Source organism: Amphiura filiformis, chromosome 9 (assembly GCF_039555335.1).
Source record: "Amphiura filiformis chromosome 9, Afil_fr2py, whole genome shotgun sequence".
NCBI classification, from domain to species: Eukaryota; Metazoa; Echinodermata; class Ophiuroidea; order Amphilepidida; family Amphiuridae; genus Amphiura; species Amphiura filiformis.
Window position 1 is genome coordinate 41930468 of NC_092636.1, and position 17824 is coordinate 41948291.

General features: G+C 38.4%; 2 protein-coding genes across 2 annotated transcripts in view; one reads left to right on the forward strand and one right to left on the reverse strand.

The window, feature by feature from the left end:
* The window catches only part of LOC140161009 (UPF0462 protein C4orf33 homolog), a 120845-nt gene that overhangs the window by 101319 nt on the left and 1702 nt on the right, over positions 1 to 17824 (reverse strand). The window lies entirely within an intron of this gene.
* Positions 1 to 17824, forward strand: part of LOC140160081 (uncharacterized) — a 143761-nt gene that overhangs the window by 88291 nt on the left and 37646 nt on the right. Inside the window, exon 8 of the mRNA XM_072183352.1 lies at positions 15574 to 15646. Coding sequence (XP_072039453.1) covers positions 15574 to 15646 — 73 coding nt within the window. The remainder of the gene's footprint in view (positions 1 to 15573; positions 15647 to 17824) is intronic.

A 17824-nucleotide genomic window follows, 5' to 3' on the forward strand; every position in this document is an offset into this window, starting at 1 on the left:
ACTAAAGTAAACTTTATAAATCTGATGATTTCTACCTAAAGAGTATGAGGTGGGATGAAAAGCCGACGATCAATTGAAAATTTTGACCTTTCGTATTGAAGATATGGATTTTTTCTCAAAACACCAATTGTTTTTTGGTTTTTTTTTGGGGAAAAAATCCATATCTTTAATATGAAAGGTCAAAATTTTCAATTGATCGTCGGCTTTTCCTCCCAGCTACATACACTTTAAGACATTAAATTTATAAAATTTACTTCGAGGACTGTTATATCTCCAAAATGTGAAAAATATCAAATTTTAATAATTTGTCATAAAATTTGTATTAATATCGTGAATTTCATAAAATGAAAATTATTTGATATCAGAAAGACATTCTTGGTATTCTGAATGCAATTCGATAGGTCTGATGTGCTCTCATGTCCCACAAAAAATGCTGTCGAAACGCTCAAAACGCTCATTCCAGTTCCCTTAACCAACTCTATTTGAAACTTGCCCTCCCTCTGTGGAAGATTCAGGTTGAATCTTTCTGAAGGTGTATGAAATTCAGTTAGAGGTGTCCAATGCGTTCATTCCATTTGAAATTCATACTCCTTCCTGTGGAAGATATTTCCAAAATCATCCACTGGGGGAATTGTGGATTTTTCCCGGGGGTGCCACTCATATACCATTGCATGTTGTCATCACTGACCAGACACTTTTATTTTTCACCCAAAACACTGACATGCCCAAGGGCTGAAAGGTAACCCTTACCACTGACCTGCTATGAAAAAAGGATACCCAAATCACTGACCACAGCCATGGTGCAAACAAGGGTACCCATATCACTGACCTTACATGTCCCAATGACCCTTTTCACTGACGAAGGTAGAAAGCAATATTTACCTAGTGTATTTCGAATCCCTTTACATACAATCAGGAACGAAAACAGCGGCTGACGTCAAATGCTGGACTTTGATTTTTCATGAACCCAAAACGCCGACATATCTATTGTAAAAAGGTACCCTTTTTCCAGAAAACACCAAAATTGAGACCCTTTTAAAAGCGTCCTTGCAGCGGGACGTGGCCTATGCTTAAAAAGATACCCTTTTACCGCGAAATTTTGGTCGGTGATGACTTCATTGACTGTTCAACTGGCACCCCCGGGGGATTTTTAGATGTAATGGCCCAATTTGCAGGAGAACAGCTGGTAAATATTAACTAATTAACCCATCATTGAAGGAAGTAATCGATATTTCCTTCACAAAAGCCTTCACAAAACCTTCACAAAAGCCTTAACAAATCTAATGGGCAGATCAAACTTAACAATATCTCAAATTTCCTTTGCATATCATATCAAGCCTTGGTAACACCCCATATCATAAATCATACTTTACCCCATTTATTCATAGCCCGTTTAATTTAGAGACCGCAGGTAAAGTCTTGGAGACTTTTAGGTGTATGATAAGGCCAAAAAAATAAATTGTTTGCTTGTCCATAGAAAACTTTCAGAAGTTTGGTCGGACGGTCGGGAAAAGTTTTTTTTCTTATATCTTTTTTTTTTCCATGTACCAAAAGTATAAAGTGAAGCTGAAACGAATCGTCTCAGAAGTACTTGTTTGTATGTAAAATTCTCACTGACCACAGAATTTCCACCAAAGACAGATTCAAGGTGAACCCTACTTTATTTGCATGTATGTCTGGCAGACTTAAAATACTGCATTTTTTAAGTTCAACAATGTTTTACTTGTGTAGACGCAGAGGATGATAATTATATGAAAAATCAGAATCCTTAGCCAGGTATGACTAGACAAGGGGGAAACATGCTAGAAATGGTATTTTACAACATTTCTTTTATATCTTCAGTTTTTCAGACGAAATGTTCATGACTTTTTTGGAAAAGTTGTAAAAAAAAACCCTTTTTCAAAAAAAAAGTTTAACGGTTGGGACTGCAGAGATGGTTGGTCGGATGAAAACAAGGAAACAACGTTTTTTTTTGGCCCAACTGTATTCCTAATATAGATCCTAGAAGTCATCACACTGTGTTTTGTAATGGCTTAAATGGCATATCTGTTCTTAAGCTTTCTGAGGCAGGTGTCCTATATACTCCACCAATTAAAAAAAAAAGCAACGACTTGTGCCATTTATATCTACTTGTGCTATTTATATATACTTGCAAAGATAGCCATCTGCTGTGTTGGTTGTATGGGGCTTGTATTTCTGAGAACACAATTCAGTGTAGCAATTGTTTGATTTCAGTGAAAGGTAGAATGACTTGGCTGGTTAGCATTGTCGGGTATCACAAATTTGTACACACATACAAGTAGCAGTTGGAGTGCTGGGGGTGCCCAGAATGCATCCAGCATCGCTTACAGTAGTACGTGCATTGCGTGAATGTGCAAGAATCATGCACGATGAGTGCCCACTAATGTCTAGGATGTGCGATGACAGGGTTTTGGTGGTTTGCATAGCCATGTAGTGTCTCACTGTGATAAACATTGCCTAAAATATAATAGACTCAAATAGTTGAATGGCCCTTTAAACAAATCGAGAATGAACTTTTTCAAATAGATCAACCCAAGCAGCAGGTGCAGCATGTATGCCTACATTCACAGACAGTACAATGGTAACTCTCTTTGAAGTGCAGTTAATTACCATTTAATTGATCAATTAGGGTCATTTAGGGGGCACTGATAATTTAGGGGCACAGTGGTCTATATAGGGTCATTTAGGCACTGATAATTTAGGGGGCACAGTGGTCTGACTCGCAATGGTGAGGTAGCTTGAGGTCATGGGTTCGAATCCCTGCGGCGTCAACATGTTGTGCACTTGGACAAGGCTCTTCACCCCTATTGTCTCTCCACACCCAGGTGTGCAAATGGGAACAGGCTTTATTCAATGCTGGGAAGGTAATAGTCTTGTTGTGGAGGAGGTGTAGTACCACCAACAACATTTCATGGAGGAGTGTACAGCGATAGTGTGAGCTCAAAATTTTAAAGGGTCCAGTTGATTTTTTCCGGACCCTTAATTGGCCTGCAAAACCTAACTGCAGATTGATGTTAGTGCGTTGTTATTGTATTGACTGGTTATTTTCATGATTTTGGAATGCGCTATCTATTCGTAATTTCTTAATTTCATAATTGGTTCCTATTTTGTATCGACAATGACAAAATTTCATTATGAGCAACTCCGCAAAGGATTTACATAATTAAAGCTTCCGTGCATCGTAAAAATTTAAGGGGTCCATGCAGTTTTGATTGAACCCGTTGATCAAGTTCAACTTGTAATTAAGGGGTCCATACCATCCAAAATAAAAAGGTATGGGGTCCCAGAATGCGCCCCTTGGAGTCTGGCGCAATTGCTTAGGAAAACAGATAGGTATGTCCCCATTACCTTGAACTTTCCTGCTGATCAATAGTTTTAAAGACAAGGAAGTTTTGTGCGAAGTTGTTGTATGTGCCCCTCGGAGTCTGACGCAATTGCTTGGGAAAACAAACAGGTACTCTAGCCTGTGAACACAGGTATGTCCCCATTACCTTGAACTTTCCTGCTGATCAATAGTTTTAAAGACAAGGAAGTTTTGTGCGAAGGTGTTGTATGTGAGTCAATGGGTGTGGTGTCCAACCAAGAGAAGATTGAGTAATTATACTTATGCAGGGTTTCATTATTCATTGCATCTATCACACATGGGAATGTCAGTAATAATTTGTTATTTTCCAATTTGTGGTTATCAGCAAAAGATTGATTTGTATTTTATAGAGACGTGTTTAGTTGAAAATTAGTCAAAAATGTATTTTTTTATATTTAGGGCTAAATATAGGAAAGTTTGCCTAAAATTTGAAATTTTTTACCCAAAATAGTGTGATTTTCGGTAGATTTGTGTTCTGATTTGTGGTCAGCTGGGGAGGAGGGGGAAAGTTCTCATGCCCCATCCGCTGTGGTGCACCACTCTTCTGTTCTACTCATTGTGTTAGCTGTGTTCATTTGTTCGCTGTATCACAGCACCTTTTGCATATGTTTGGATAATAGTTTAGCACAGTCTCCATATTTATTTATTTATCCACAGCAACAACATTGGACTATTCCAGCTGAAATCCATACACCCCCTATAGAAGGCATGACCTTAATCTCCCACACAGGGAGTGTGAATTTCAAATGGAACTACCTATAAAAGGGTGACACCCATTTGAAATGCACATCCCCTGTGTGGGAGATAAAGGTCATGTCTTCCACAGGGGGCGTATGGATGTCTAATCGAATAGCCCATTGAGTGCTTCCCGTCAGCTCTACCTTTTCAGCAGCTGATTGGAAATCTTCGAAAATTAGTTGATCAAGCAAAATCAGTCAGAAGTCGGAAATATTGATTTTGAGATATATCCAAACAAAGAAAGTATTTCCTTTTGTTTCATACTGTTTTGGAAATTCTCATCCTCATAAAATGCTCATGTCTTTTGAACTGGTTGTCCTAATTCAATGAGGATTTCTGCAAAATGTAACTTTGCAAATGTTCTTTACAATCCTACAAGAAACTAAAAATTGAATATGTCCGACTTCAAACTGATTTTGCTCGATCACACCACATATATTAATGTTTGGGTTCATAAGTTGAAGCAACATGACAAAGCACTGAAGTAACAGTATGTAATTGAGTCATAACATTCACATGGGAATATTGTAAATTGGAAATGTCTGTCTTAGGATGTCGCAAACATCACATGTGCATTCATTGCTTAAGCTAAAATCACACAAGTCTTTTGTTTTTAAAACACTTCAGACTAATTGTCATTAAATGTGGGTGGTCAGATTTTTTTTTCATATTGTTTTATACCTCACGTTGAGGTCTTTACCAAAATAATCTGTTTCCCAAGTTTTGAGTTAAATTGCACTAGCAGTTTTAACCCTAATATGCCTGAGTACTACAAAATACTACATGCTATAATGCACTGTGTCTGTGTGCATCTCACATTATGTGATGATACAGTCACCCTATAATTTGGTTCACCTCAAGTTTGGTAGTGACGTATGTGCGTATTTCGTTGGCTTAAGCAGTGAATCGCGTGCGTCAAGTTAATCATGCAAAGTGTACACTCACGCGCACAAGAGCGATTTGTCGGCACGCTTGCGGCGCAATCGCGAAAAAGCATTGACGTCACTACCGAACTTGAAGTGAACCAAATTATAAGTGATACAGTGTATAAAGGCACACTTTTGTTGGCCCGGCCAGCTTAAGACCCATTGCTAAGTGTCGCCAACCTAGTGCTTGACATGCGAGGGGTCTCCTTCCTTCTCACCCTTCCAGTTGCCAAAAAGCCCTTCGGGCATTAGGATTAGTATTAGAAGCAGAAATGTTTCACAATGGCCCATAGATCACTATGGGATGAGGGTCGAACTTTTTCATTCATTACATTTAAATGGAACATATTCTAGGCCTAAACTAAAATTTTACAGGCAGTATGAGAAAAGTGTGAGCCAAACTGCCAGTATCCATTATAACAGGATTAAGTGAAGGGATGAGTCTGTCGATCTGGACAGACCCCTTTAATTGAAATGTGTTTAGGGTGTCAACCAGGGTTTTAAATGGGAAGTGGTAATATACCATTATTTTAGTCTTTGGGCAGGAAAAACCTCCTATATGTCTTTGGCCCCTGAACATGTTTAAAGCAAAACTTCCTATGTAACCTGTTAGCAGTTTTGTTTTGAACATGATCAAGGGCCACAAGTACATAACCAATGACGAAAATGGTAAAATGCCAAAAGCATTTGTGATGAAACCCTAATGTATTCTTTGGTTTATATTTGGTAAAATATATTCGGTTTTGGTACTGCGTGCATCAATAATATTCCAACTTTCACTAGTAAATTCACATAGGCGCACACCAGTCACATATTATGCAATGCACAACTAGCGTAAGTGTTGCACCCAATTGTTTCCATGCCATTCCATATCAATCCACAATGTTATGAGTCTAATCGTTTTCTTCACCAATTATAAGCCAAACCAATTTGAAAAAGGGGAATTGAGAGTTTAAACATTTCTGGCTAGGTTTAACCGTAATAACATGACTGCTACTTTGGAGCCGTCTTGAAGCCATGGCAACAGGGCTGCCCCGGCAATCTGTTACTTGCAAGCTGTGACTTCAATATTGCAGGAGCAATATATTCAACATCATTTGAGCTTTGCTGAGAAGGTTTATGTGATTGTTCTTGCTTTAAATGTAGCTCAAAAGTTAAAGCCTTTGTAGCTATATAATAGTCTATAATGTGGCTTCCTTGAGAGAGTGATATCAGTGCAATCTCCAGTTGGTGTATTATCGAATTGCACACATTAGCTAGAAGAATTTCTGCTGCAATCCCCCTGTGGAAGATTTGTAAGAATTACCGAACACCCGTTACCCATATACCTGCCCTGACCTTTTAAACTACCATGAGACTTCTTTTAATGATCAAGACCCAACTTGACACCTGTTGATCCACCGCTTTATAAATCCAAAATTTATTTTAGAAATTTATTTTAGAACTGGCAATTTTACATGTATAATCAAAGGCGGTGCATCTGTACACATTCAAAGTTATTACAACAATTGGAACTGACATCAGTGTCTTGAGAAAGCCAAATGGAATATAGTCACCATGCCAAATAGACATACCCCCTCTGTGGGAGACTCTTACCAATCTTCCACAGGGGGATTGCAGATTTCAAATAGAATGGCCCATTTTACTTGCAAATACTGCATTTTTACTTTGGAGCAGAAATTGTACAATTCCTACTAGGGTATCATATCATCAATCAGTCACTATATCATGTACTCATATGACATCAAATATTGATGATGTCATCACAACCAGGGTAGGACAAGGTTTTCCCAGTGTCAGCCTGCTGAATCAGTCATGAGTGGTGAATGTTCAAGAACCAGTTTTCTTCCATATTTGGAGATTTTTTCCCCCAATATTGTATGACTTTAGATCATGTGACTGTAGACTTTGTTCAGTCATAGGCCTACCTTTTGAATATAAGTAAAGAATGTACAAAGTTGATTCTAAAAACCTGGTCTAGCTAGGAATTTGAATTAGTATCTCATCTGGCTTTATAATGTACTAGATTTCGCGGTTCTCGGGTTGGGCGGTTCATGCAATATCTCTAATTACCGAACACCCGTTACCCATATACCTGCCCTGACCTTTAAAACTACTATGAGACGTCTCTTAATGATCAAGACCCAGCCAGGGCCGTGACACTCGTATTCAATCCCTGTATAAAAATTGAAGTCACTTCGCCGGCATTCCCTGCATTCCATACCTGTTTGGTACCATCGGTATGTTGATTAGGGAGTTTGGTACCATCGGTATGTAGGTTGACAGTTTTGGGGAGTTTGGTACCCTACATTTTTCCAAGATGGCGCACATCGACTGCCAATTATTCGGACCCTTTCCAGCAAAAATACAGCTTATTAAGCCAGTCTCGTCATGACTCTTGTCAAAGAGAATATTTTCGTAGCATATTGAGCTAACTCCTCAGCTATTTAATTTTTCACGATATGATAGTAATGGAAAGATTCGACCAAATGTTCGCCGTTTTTCGCCATTTAATTTTTTTTGAAACGATGACGTAAACATGCATCATCTCTTCCACAGGTTATACACTCCTACACGTACAGGGGTACAGCTATGCCATCACATGCATTATCGCGCATTGACTGTGACTGACTTCATTTGCGCAAACGAGTGGCTTATCCTATAGTATATTAGTACTCGAGAATCCTTGACCCAACTTGACACCTGTTGATCCACTCTGTTTCATAGCTGTGCCCATAATCTGGAACCCATCCTTTGCCTCCTCCAAGCCCCGTCCTGCTACCACATTGGAAGACCCCGAAAATAGTATCTGGATGTATTGAAGTAATGAAATCAATTGAGAGAAATGTGAACGCAATACACGCTGTAATGCTTTCCGATGTGTGCACTGCGCCTGTTGGTACTCCGTTAGCACCCTGCAGGTACAATAGCACTCCTTTCATTGAAACAAAAACTTATAATCTTGTGATGTTTAATTGAACGTGGAAATGATAAAGTACGGTATACTTACAGTGGCAAATGCAGGGGAGGGAAGGCATATGCCCCTTCAAAACTACACAATCAGTATATTTTAACCAATTACCCCCTTCCCCTTCCCTATGACCAATTTCAAATCCTGCATTCACCTGCAACATGAATGTTAAATATTTTACCAAGGGGATGTAATCAATATCGTTGTGGAAAAGTGGGTTCCTGAACTACATCCTGAGTGGAAACATTGTAAATTATTGAAGTACAGTGACCATTAGGCCTAACTGATCATTCATGCAGGCATTGACCATTCCTGTTGACCATTATTTAGCTAAAGGTGAATATCGGAGACTTCCTGACATAAAACAGGTGTTGAGTGCAAGCAGTTCCTGCTGTCTTTTGTCTTGGGAGAACAGTAACTTTTTAACTATGTGGGCCAGAAATAACCAATGGAAAATTATGTGAGCTGCGGATTAGATTATAAGACACAATAACAGAGTAAGGTGCAGGTTTCAGAGCCTGTTGTAGACCCTGGAAAATGTTGAGTTTTTGGAGCTGTTTCCGAGGTTTTTTAGAGGCAAAATGATGACTGAACCTTCATTCCAAATTATTTGTCAGCATTACTTTTTCAAGCAAAGTTTGTGATGTAATTGCTGCTTTTTAGTAGATCTAATAATATCTGGCCCAAGTTCTTAACAAGATCATTGAAAGGCCTTAACGTGAGGAATTTTGAAACTTTTGTACTTCTTATCAATACCCCCAAACAACAACATTCATTATTTAGAAACATACATTTTGTTTTTTAACTACAATTAATACATTTTTCTCCTCACTTTGTGCCTATATCTCAGTTTCATTATTGCCAACTTTAGCCTGATTGGATCAGATCTGGACACATATGTTTGTGGAGGAAAGCAATGCCTTATGTCCATCAATGCGTCCAGACAATTCCATTCATTTCGGAAGTTGTGGAATAAAATTGATTCCTGTCCAATAAAATAGTTCCTGCTAATTGTTTTCTCTGGTTGTATTTAAGTAAGAGGAAGCTGACCATATGGAACAACAGAGATACATATTCCATCTGAATATGGACCCAGGGTAAAGAAGAAATAAACAAAACAGAAATAAATAAATATTACACAACCAAATAATTTCAAAAATATAAATTGTTTTTATATCTATTTTAGGCCAAGTAAAATAAATATCATGTATATAGTCCCCGCCCTCACCGATTTTTTGAGATTTTTAAATATTTTTGTTATTTTTCCTATTTATTTCCTTACTTAGTTTCTAAAATTGTTGTGATGTCAAAAAGACATGTTAAGAAGTTCTTGGTTATCATTTATAAACACACTGGAAACACTTTCTTCAAGCTAGGGGTAGGGCTTTGGGGAAATAACAAAAATATTAGGGGGCTCCTCGATTTTATGGTGTGTTGACAAACACTGTGTAATTGCAATTTTACACAGAAATGAATGGTAAAAAAATAACAAATAATAAGGACTTCCCTCGCCGATTGTTGAAAAAGTCCGGGCGATATACATGTTATTTTTTTTACTTGGCCTTTTTGAAAAGTAACAGATTTTTGCCATATACACATACTGAAACTTATGCAAATTTCTCCAGAATTTTTTTGCCGATTAAAAACATGTTGTATTAATAATTTAGATAATTAGTAGTGTGGGTAAAAATTTAATATGGCTCGGTGAGATCAAATATTTGAGGGTTATTATTATGATTAGGGTTAGTATTAGGGATAAGTTTGGGGTTAAAGTACAACTACACACATTATAGCCATAGATGTATTGTAACATTGTAACAAAATAGATTAGTATTTTTTCCATGAAATGTGGTTACAGTCAGATATGTCCCCTTTAACTTAAAGCTGAACAACTAAGGTAAAGCAAAGAAAATTGGAATTTACTACCAGCGGCAATGTGTGTCACTCCGTCGGCACAGCCCTTTGATGTGTGTTTGACCGTCCCGCACGCCATGTACTTACTGTTTCATGTACATTGCATACTAATATTTCCATCATAATAATTACACAACGGTGCCCGCGTCTTATTCAAAATCTTGGATTTTGACAAGACTACAATACCTATAGATTTTTGCAGGGTATGTTGGTTTGATAAAGTACATTACAATCATATAAAAAACAGAATTTTGAAAAATATTGAAGGTGGCATCCTCAGTAAATGTTACAATATGGCTGTAATTGATATTGATAGAATTGCTATTTTAAGCTTCCTTAGACCCTGACCAATGAGTGAATGGCTCAACGTTTGGTTAAGTTTGTTATGTTTGTGTTGATAGTTGAGACGCCCTTTAATTTAGGAAGTCACCTCAAAGGTAGGATATATTTAATTAGATGCATTAGGATGACAATAAAAGATGCTCCTAGGTATGCAGTGTTTAAAATACACATAACAAGTAAACCAGGCATGAGAATTTTCAGGCTTAAGCCTTAAATCAGGTTTTTTTGGTCCAAATTTCCGCACTTTCTTTTAATTTCAGCCTGTTTTTGGCCTTTTTAGCCTAATTTTACGTGTTTTCTCAGGCATTTTCAAACTTTTCAGGTTTTTTTCATGGATGATCATTCTCCGAGTAAACACTAACAAGAAACACAACTATTTGTGCATTTGACAAAATAGGACTTTTAAGCTTGTAACATTTTCGTATTACTGTGTACTGATTATACATATATATGCTAACGCTACTCATAATCAAACGTTTTATGCTTTCCTTTCATTCTTTTGTTTGTTCGCTGATTCATTCTTCCTTTTGACTCTTTTAATAAACTTTCATAAATAAAGAGCTACATTTTACATACTGAATATTGACCCCTTGGTTCTAACTTTCAGAGAAAATGCTGAAAATTGAAAGTTTAGGGCAAGCAGGCCCTATCTGCAGCAGCTCACCGCCGAGTAGACATTTGACCATTTCTGCATTTTATATTGTACACATCAACACACCTGATAGCTGTTGCAGATAGGACATCTTGTACTACCCAGCAAAAAAAGGCAAAACGGAAAACATTTAAATGTAGTTTATATAGGTTATTGCTGCTAACATGCTTATTTCAGGAGGTTATAGTGAATAACATGTTTTAAAAATATTAACATTCAAAAACTTTGAAAACTTGCTGCAAAACTTTTTAACATAATGTTAGTTTTAAATGACCGACAAAATATTTTACAAAATGTATTATTTGGAGTTCTCATAACAAAACCAAAATTTTGACACAAACCTAACAGTTTTGTATGTCTTGGGTGACATACTTCTTCAGAGTGATTGGTATCCCATTATCCTCTGTGCTGGTGGTAACACAGCTCCATCCCTTGGGGGTGTGGTCTTGAGGAGAGGGTCATACACGTGACTTAAATGGTAGGCCCCTCTTCTTTGTTCATGACGGCAGGACCTCTCTTGCGAATCCAGATTGATTCTCTGATGAAGCGAGTACTCGCATCACACTCCTTTCTCAAGACTACGCCCCCAAGAGATGGAGCTATGTTACCACCAGAACAGAGGATGATGGGATACCAATTACACTGAAGAAGTATGTTGCCCAAGACATAAAAAACATTTTGAAAATATGGTTGTAGTGTTTTTTGTGGGGTTTCTTTTTTGTTTTGTTTTATATAAAAAGTTTAAATTTTTTTTCATGATTATAACTTTTTCATGATCTTTGTATAGCCGGACATTTAAATGCTGTTTTTAAACATTGATTTGCTTTTAAAAAAGCAAATCAATGCTGTATTGATTACATGTTTTTTGCTCCATTCCATTTAAACCCACAAACTTCCTCTGACAGTGAATGGACTTTTTTCAGCGTGACATCACGAGGTGTCACTGTAGCTGGAACGTATTATAATTTGTATTAATTTTTTAATTTCATGAAACACTTTTCGATTTATTTTAAGAAGTCTTGAGGGAAACTTGGAATTTGTGAACTCTTCAGCTTGCTGCACATCAGGCTCTGGCTAGTAGGAAGGTTGCCAAATCGCGGGTCAAATAATCGGAAAAGTCACCCAATTTTTCTCTTAGGACAGGAAGCTATCGGAAGTCATGGGAGTCAATGTTGAAAAGTTGCCCAATGTTTTATCACCATTGGTTTCTGTGGGACAGGAAATTTAAGAAAGTTATGGGGAAAATCATCAAAAGTCGCTCAATTGGGCTACCAAATCGTGAGTTAGGCAACACTGGCTAGTAGGAAGCTATCTGATTGTGTAAATTGCCATAGGATATTAACCAATCAAAGTCCATTACAATCAACAATCATGACTGATCAATACAAAGATAAAAATTTAAAGTAGAAAAGGTTCTTTTTCAGATCCAAAAACTGATACTCACTCGGGAATATTTCAATTCTTATCAAGAATCTTGATCACTCTGGTGTTTCTAGATGTTAGTCTGCTTTTGAATCTGAAAAAAACAACCTTTTCTAGCTTAATTGAACTATGAACGATCCTGATGAATTTGTTTCACAAGACAGAGAAAGGAGAAAAGGTATAATATTTTGGATTTCCTGGATCTGGGAATCAGTAATCGTGGTCTCAATATTAGAATAAATAAAATGGGGTTTTTAAGGACAAATTGTGTTAATGTTGTTGGAGAATTCAGGAGAAATAATATGAAAAGATATTTTTAAGTCTAGACTTTGTAATTGATATGTATCAGTGGGCTATTCCAGTTGAAATCCATACACCCCCGGTGGAAGACATGACTTTAATCTCCCACACAGGGAGTAGGGATTTCAAATGGGGTTACCTGAAGATTTCACATCACCAAATAATGTCTCCAAAGGCCTTTCATCCTGATGCAATGTTTTTACATTTCGGTAAATGTTGACAATAAAAAACCATCAATCAATATCAAAAATCAAAAAAATTGGCAGTTTTTGTGAAAAATTTTGCCAGGTATTAAATGTGGGCTTGAATCCAAGCATCTACCAACATTTAAAAAGACTCTCTGTTTTTATTCGGATTTTAAATGTATTTTGTTATAAATAGGTAGATGTTATCCAAACCTCTTAGTTTCATAGATAAGTTTGTTTTATAGTGAGAGGGCACGGTGGCCCAGTGGTTACGGCCTTGGACTCATAATCTGAGAGCTTGCTCAACGTGCGTGGGTTCGATTCACCGTCCCACCACCGTGTTGCGCCCTTGGGCAAGGCGCTTTGCCTCGCTTGCCTCACCCCACCCAGGTGCAATGGGAAGCTGTTAGGGGTAGTCACAGTCATTGTACTGATGAACCCGGTCCCTGCGCCACTTGTAGGCTGCAAATGTGGTTCCGACATATTCTAATGACAGCGGAATAAATGGCTGTTTACGGCATAAAGCGCTATATAAATATCTACATTTATTATTATTTATTTAACATTTATAAATTAAATAAAAATATGACTGAGTATTGATATTGATTTCATACACTCTTAGATAGCGAGAACCAATCAGAGCAAATGTTAGAAAAATGCTAACCATGCATTAATTGTGCATAATTTCACAGGCGTCTATGCGCGCAGTGTTGTCGGACGCATTTACTTTTGCTTGTATTTTACATTTTTAGTAACAATTTTTTTATATAAACAGCAAAAATTATGCAATTTTTTTCTTGTGTATGAAATATGTTAATAAATGCATAATCACTTGTTGCTCGAGAAAGTATACAAAATAATGCACTTGTACAGAGATGTTGATGTGTCTGATGCACTCTCCCCTCCCACTTGTACATTAAACCCATCAACATCTCAGTACATGTGCAATATATTGTACAATTTCTCTCCCAACAAGTGATATGCATTTATATTAACCTATAAATAGCAAGGTTTATGCAGAAAGTTTATGAGAATATGTAACATCGGTATGTAATAAAAGAGGAAGTTATGTCAGGTACCTGTTGGTTGTGAGTCACTTGGACTACGACGCATTTCACTTGTTATAGATTCAAAATGTTGAATGTAAGCTACTACTGGGAAAAACGCAAACTGCATCTAATGCTTAAGGGGGTACTACACCCCTGCCCAATTTTGTGCCTATTTTTGCATTTTTCTCAAAAATTATAGCGCATTGATGACAAGTAAGATATGTTTATTATAGGGGCAAGGACTACAACTACTGCACTGGAAATTTTATTTCAACACAGACAACTGTTGTGGAGTTACAGTCAAAAATGAGGGAAAACCAATATTTGATCAATAAATCAATAACTACTTGCCTTGAGTACAAATTACAAATATATGCCCAAATTGAAATAATGATATAAAGAAAAACATAACAAATTTCTGAAATTTCATGGCATCCCCGGCCGCCCCACTTGCCCACGGCCCTGAGTTAGATGCTGTATCAACTTGACTAATAATTGCTTTTGGCGAGAAGGCAATATCGTCTCAATTCAATCTCAATCATAATCACTTCACTTTGTTAAAACTATCAACTTTTACAAAGTGTGTGTCTTTAAGACAAAATGAAACAATAAATGAAATAATGTTTCTGTGTGTGCAAGTTTATGGGAGGGTGTGGTGTACATTTGAGTGTCAATTCAATCAATTCAATTCAATTCAATTCAATTCAATTCAATTCAATTCAATTCAATTCAATTCAATTCAATTCAATTCAATTCAATTCACCCCTACATGCATGCATACATGTACAATGTACATGTACATGGAGGCCTATACTTTCAGTCATACCTGTGTACATGCATGGGTATGTGTACATGGAGGCCTATGTTTTCAGTCATACGGGTGTACATGCATGGGTATGTGTTTCTTAAGACTTGGATGTAAATGTTAAGCTGAACATTTAGGATGTTCAACCGTCTTGTTAGCTAATGCCTAATTTCCTGATTAGGTCGATCTAATTTAAACTTAATAGATAATACGCACCTGGTCAGCGGTGTACACTAATACTATAGGAGACTGGGAGGTTACCTTGCCACTGCAGAATAGCTGCCGTTTGTTGGATTTCAAATCAAGTCTACTAGCAGAGTATCTAAAACTTCTTAGATGTTTAACTCATGAGCTAGTGGCTGTTGATTATAATCACAAGATGACCAAACTGTTCTAGGAAGCATTTCTTAAAAACTGCTAACCCAAGACATCACATTTGCAATGATACAGATTGTTTTTCATAAAAGGCAGCTATTCATAGGGCAAGACTTAAATGGCTAGTTTAAAGGAAGGGGAATGAGGCTGTCAGTCTATTGCTGGCTAGGGGATTCTCGTGCTAGATTACTTTACATAGCAACACAACTGACATATGTGCTGGCTGTGGATCCTCATGCTATTATTTACCCTTGCCAGCAACAGGACACATATGTGAGCAGGCTGACTGGCTGGCAAGGACTACTTTAAGACGTTTTAAGTTTTACCATTGGTGAAAATGCTGCTTACATTGCTATAACAATACATTATGTCTATCTAACAACAGAATTGGATATCTAACAGTATCGGAATTAGTTGTTGCGATTGTATGGGATTTTAACCTGGAGATGTTTAGCGATTTGAAAGGAATAATATAAATTTACACGATGGCTTTTCCGTTCTTTCTACAGAAGAGTTTCTCGCCATCTACGAGTGCATCAGCTGTTGCCGCTAAGCAGAAGATTACACAGAAGAAATTGGCAGGTAGGTAGAACTCATTCTCCGCAGGGGAGGGGGGTCTAATAGATTATCACTCTAAATGGAGGGGGTCTAATAGACTTCTCACTCTCAAGGGAGGGGTCTAATAGACTCACTCTCAGGGGAGGGGGTCTAATAGACTCTCACTCTCAAGGGAGGGGTCTAATAGGCTCTCACTCTCAAGGAAAGGGGTCTTATAGACTCACTCTCAAGAGAGGGGTCTAATAGACTCTCACTCTCAAGGGAGGGGGTATAATAGACTTCTCACTCTCAAGGGAGGGGGTCTAATAGACTCTCACTCTCAAGGAAAGGGTCTTATAGACTCACTCTCAAGAGAGGGGTCTAATAGACTCTCACTCTCAAGGGAGGGGGTATAATAGACTTCTCACTCTCAAGGGAGGTGGTCTAATACACTTCTCACTCTCAAGGGAGGGGGTCTAATAGACTCACTCTCAAGGAAAGGGGTCTTATAGACTCACTCTCAAGAGAGGGGTCTAATAGACTCTCACTCTCAAGGGAGGGGGTATAATAGACTTCTCACTCTCAAGGGAGGGGTCTAATAGGCTTCTTACTCTCAAGGGAGGGGGTATAATAGACTCACTCTCAAGGAAAGGGGTCTTATAGACTCACTCTCAAGAGAGGGGTCTAATAGACTCTCACTCTCAAGGGAGGGGGTATAATAGACTTCTCACTCTCAAGGGAGGGGGTCTAATAGACTTCTTACTCTCAAGGGAGGGGTATAATAGACTCACTCTCAAGTAGGTGGTCTAATAGACTCTCACTCTCAAGGAGGTGGTCTAATACACTTCTCACTCTCAAGGGAGGGGGTCTAATAGACTCACTCTCAAGTAGGTGGTCTAATAGACTCTCACTCTCAGGGGAGGGGGTCTAATACACTTCTCACTCTCAAGGGAGGGGGTCTAATAGACTCACTCTCAAGGAGGTGGTCTAATAGACTCTCACTCTCAAGGAGGTGGTCTAATATACTTATCACTCTCAAGGGAGGGGGTCAAATAGACTCTCACTCTCAGGGGAGGGGGTCTAATAGACTCTCACTCTCAAGGAAGGGGGTCTAATAGACTTCTCACTCTCAAGGGAGGGGTCTAATAGACTCTCACTCTCAAGGAGGTGGACTAATAGACTTCTCACTCTCAAGGGAGGTGCTCTAATAGACTCTCACTCTCAAAGGAGGGGTCAAATAGACTCTCACTCTCAGGGAAGGGGTTTAATAGACTCTCACTCTCAAGGGAAGGGGTCTAGTAGGCTCCCACTCTCAAGAGAAGGGTCTAATAGACTCACTCTCAAGGGAGGGGTTTAATAGATTCTCACTCTAAAGGGCAGGGGTCTTATAGACTCACTCTTAAGAGAGGGGTCTAATAGACTCACTTTTAAGGGAGGGGTCTAATAGACTCACTCTCAAAGAAAGGGGTCTTATAGACTCGCTCTCAAGAGAGGGGTCTAATAGACTCTCACTCTCAAGGGAAGGGGTCTTATAGACTCGCTCTCAAGGGAGGGGTCTAACAGATTCTTACTCTCTCAAGGGAGGGGTCTAATAGGCTCACTTTTAAGGGAGGGGTCTAATAGACTCACTCTCAAGGAAAGGGGTCTTAAAGACTCACTCTCAAGAGAGGGGTCTAATAGACTCTCACTCTCAAGGGAGGGGACTAATAGACTCTTACTCTTAGGGGATTTGCTCTGATAGATCCCCTCCCGTTAGAGCGAGTCTATTAGACCCCCTCCCTTGATATTAAAAGTCTCTCATGCCCCTCCCTTGAAAGTGAGAGTCTAGTAAACCCCCTCTGTTGAGAGTGAGAGTCTATTAGACCTCTTCCCTTGAGAGTGAGAGTCTAAGATAATCCCTCTCAGTGCAGGTGGTCTAAGAGACTCACTATCAGGGAAGAAGGTCTAAGAGACTCTCTATCAGGGTAGGGAGTCCAAGAGACTCACTTCACCCATTTCATCCGTGGGTAGAGAAATGCAAGTGAGGTAAAGCGCATTTCCCAAGTGCACAACACAATGGCACCACAGGGGATCGAACTGACAATCCTCCAATTGCGAGGCAGAGCCTGTACCACTGCGTCGCTGTGCCCCCAATGAATGCTACTCATATTCAGGGATACCTAGAAATACAACTTTTCTTTTAGTCTGAATCAAAGAATTTAAAAGTGACAGATACGTATGGCA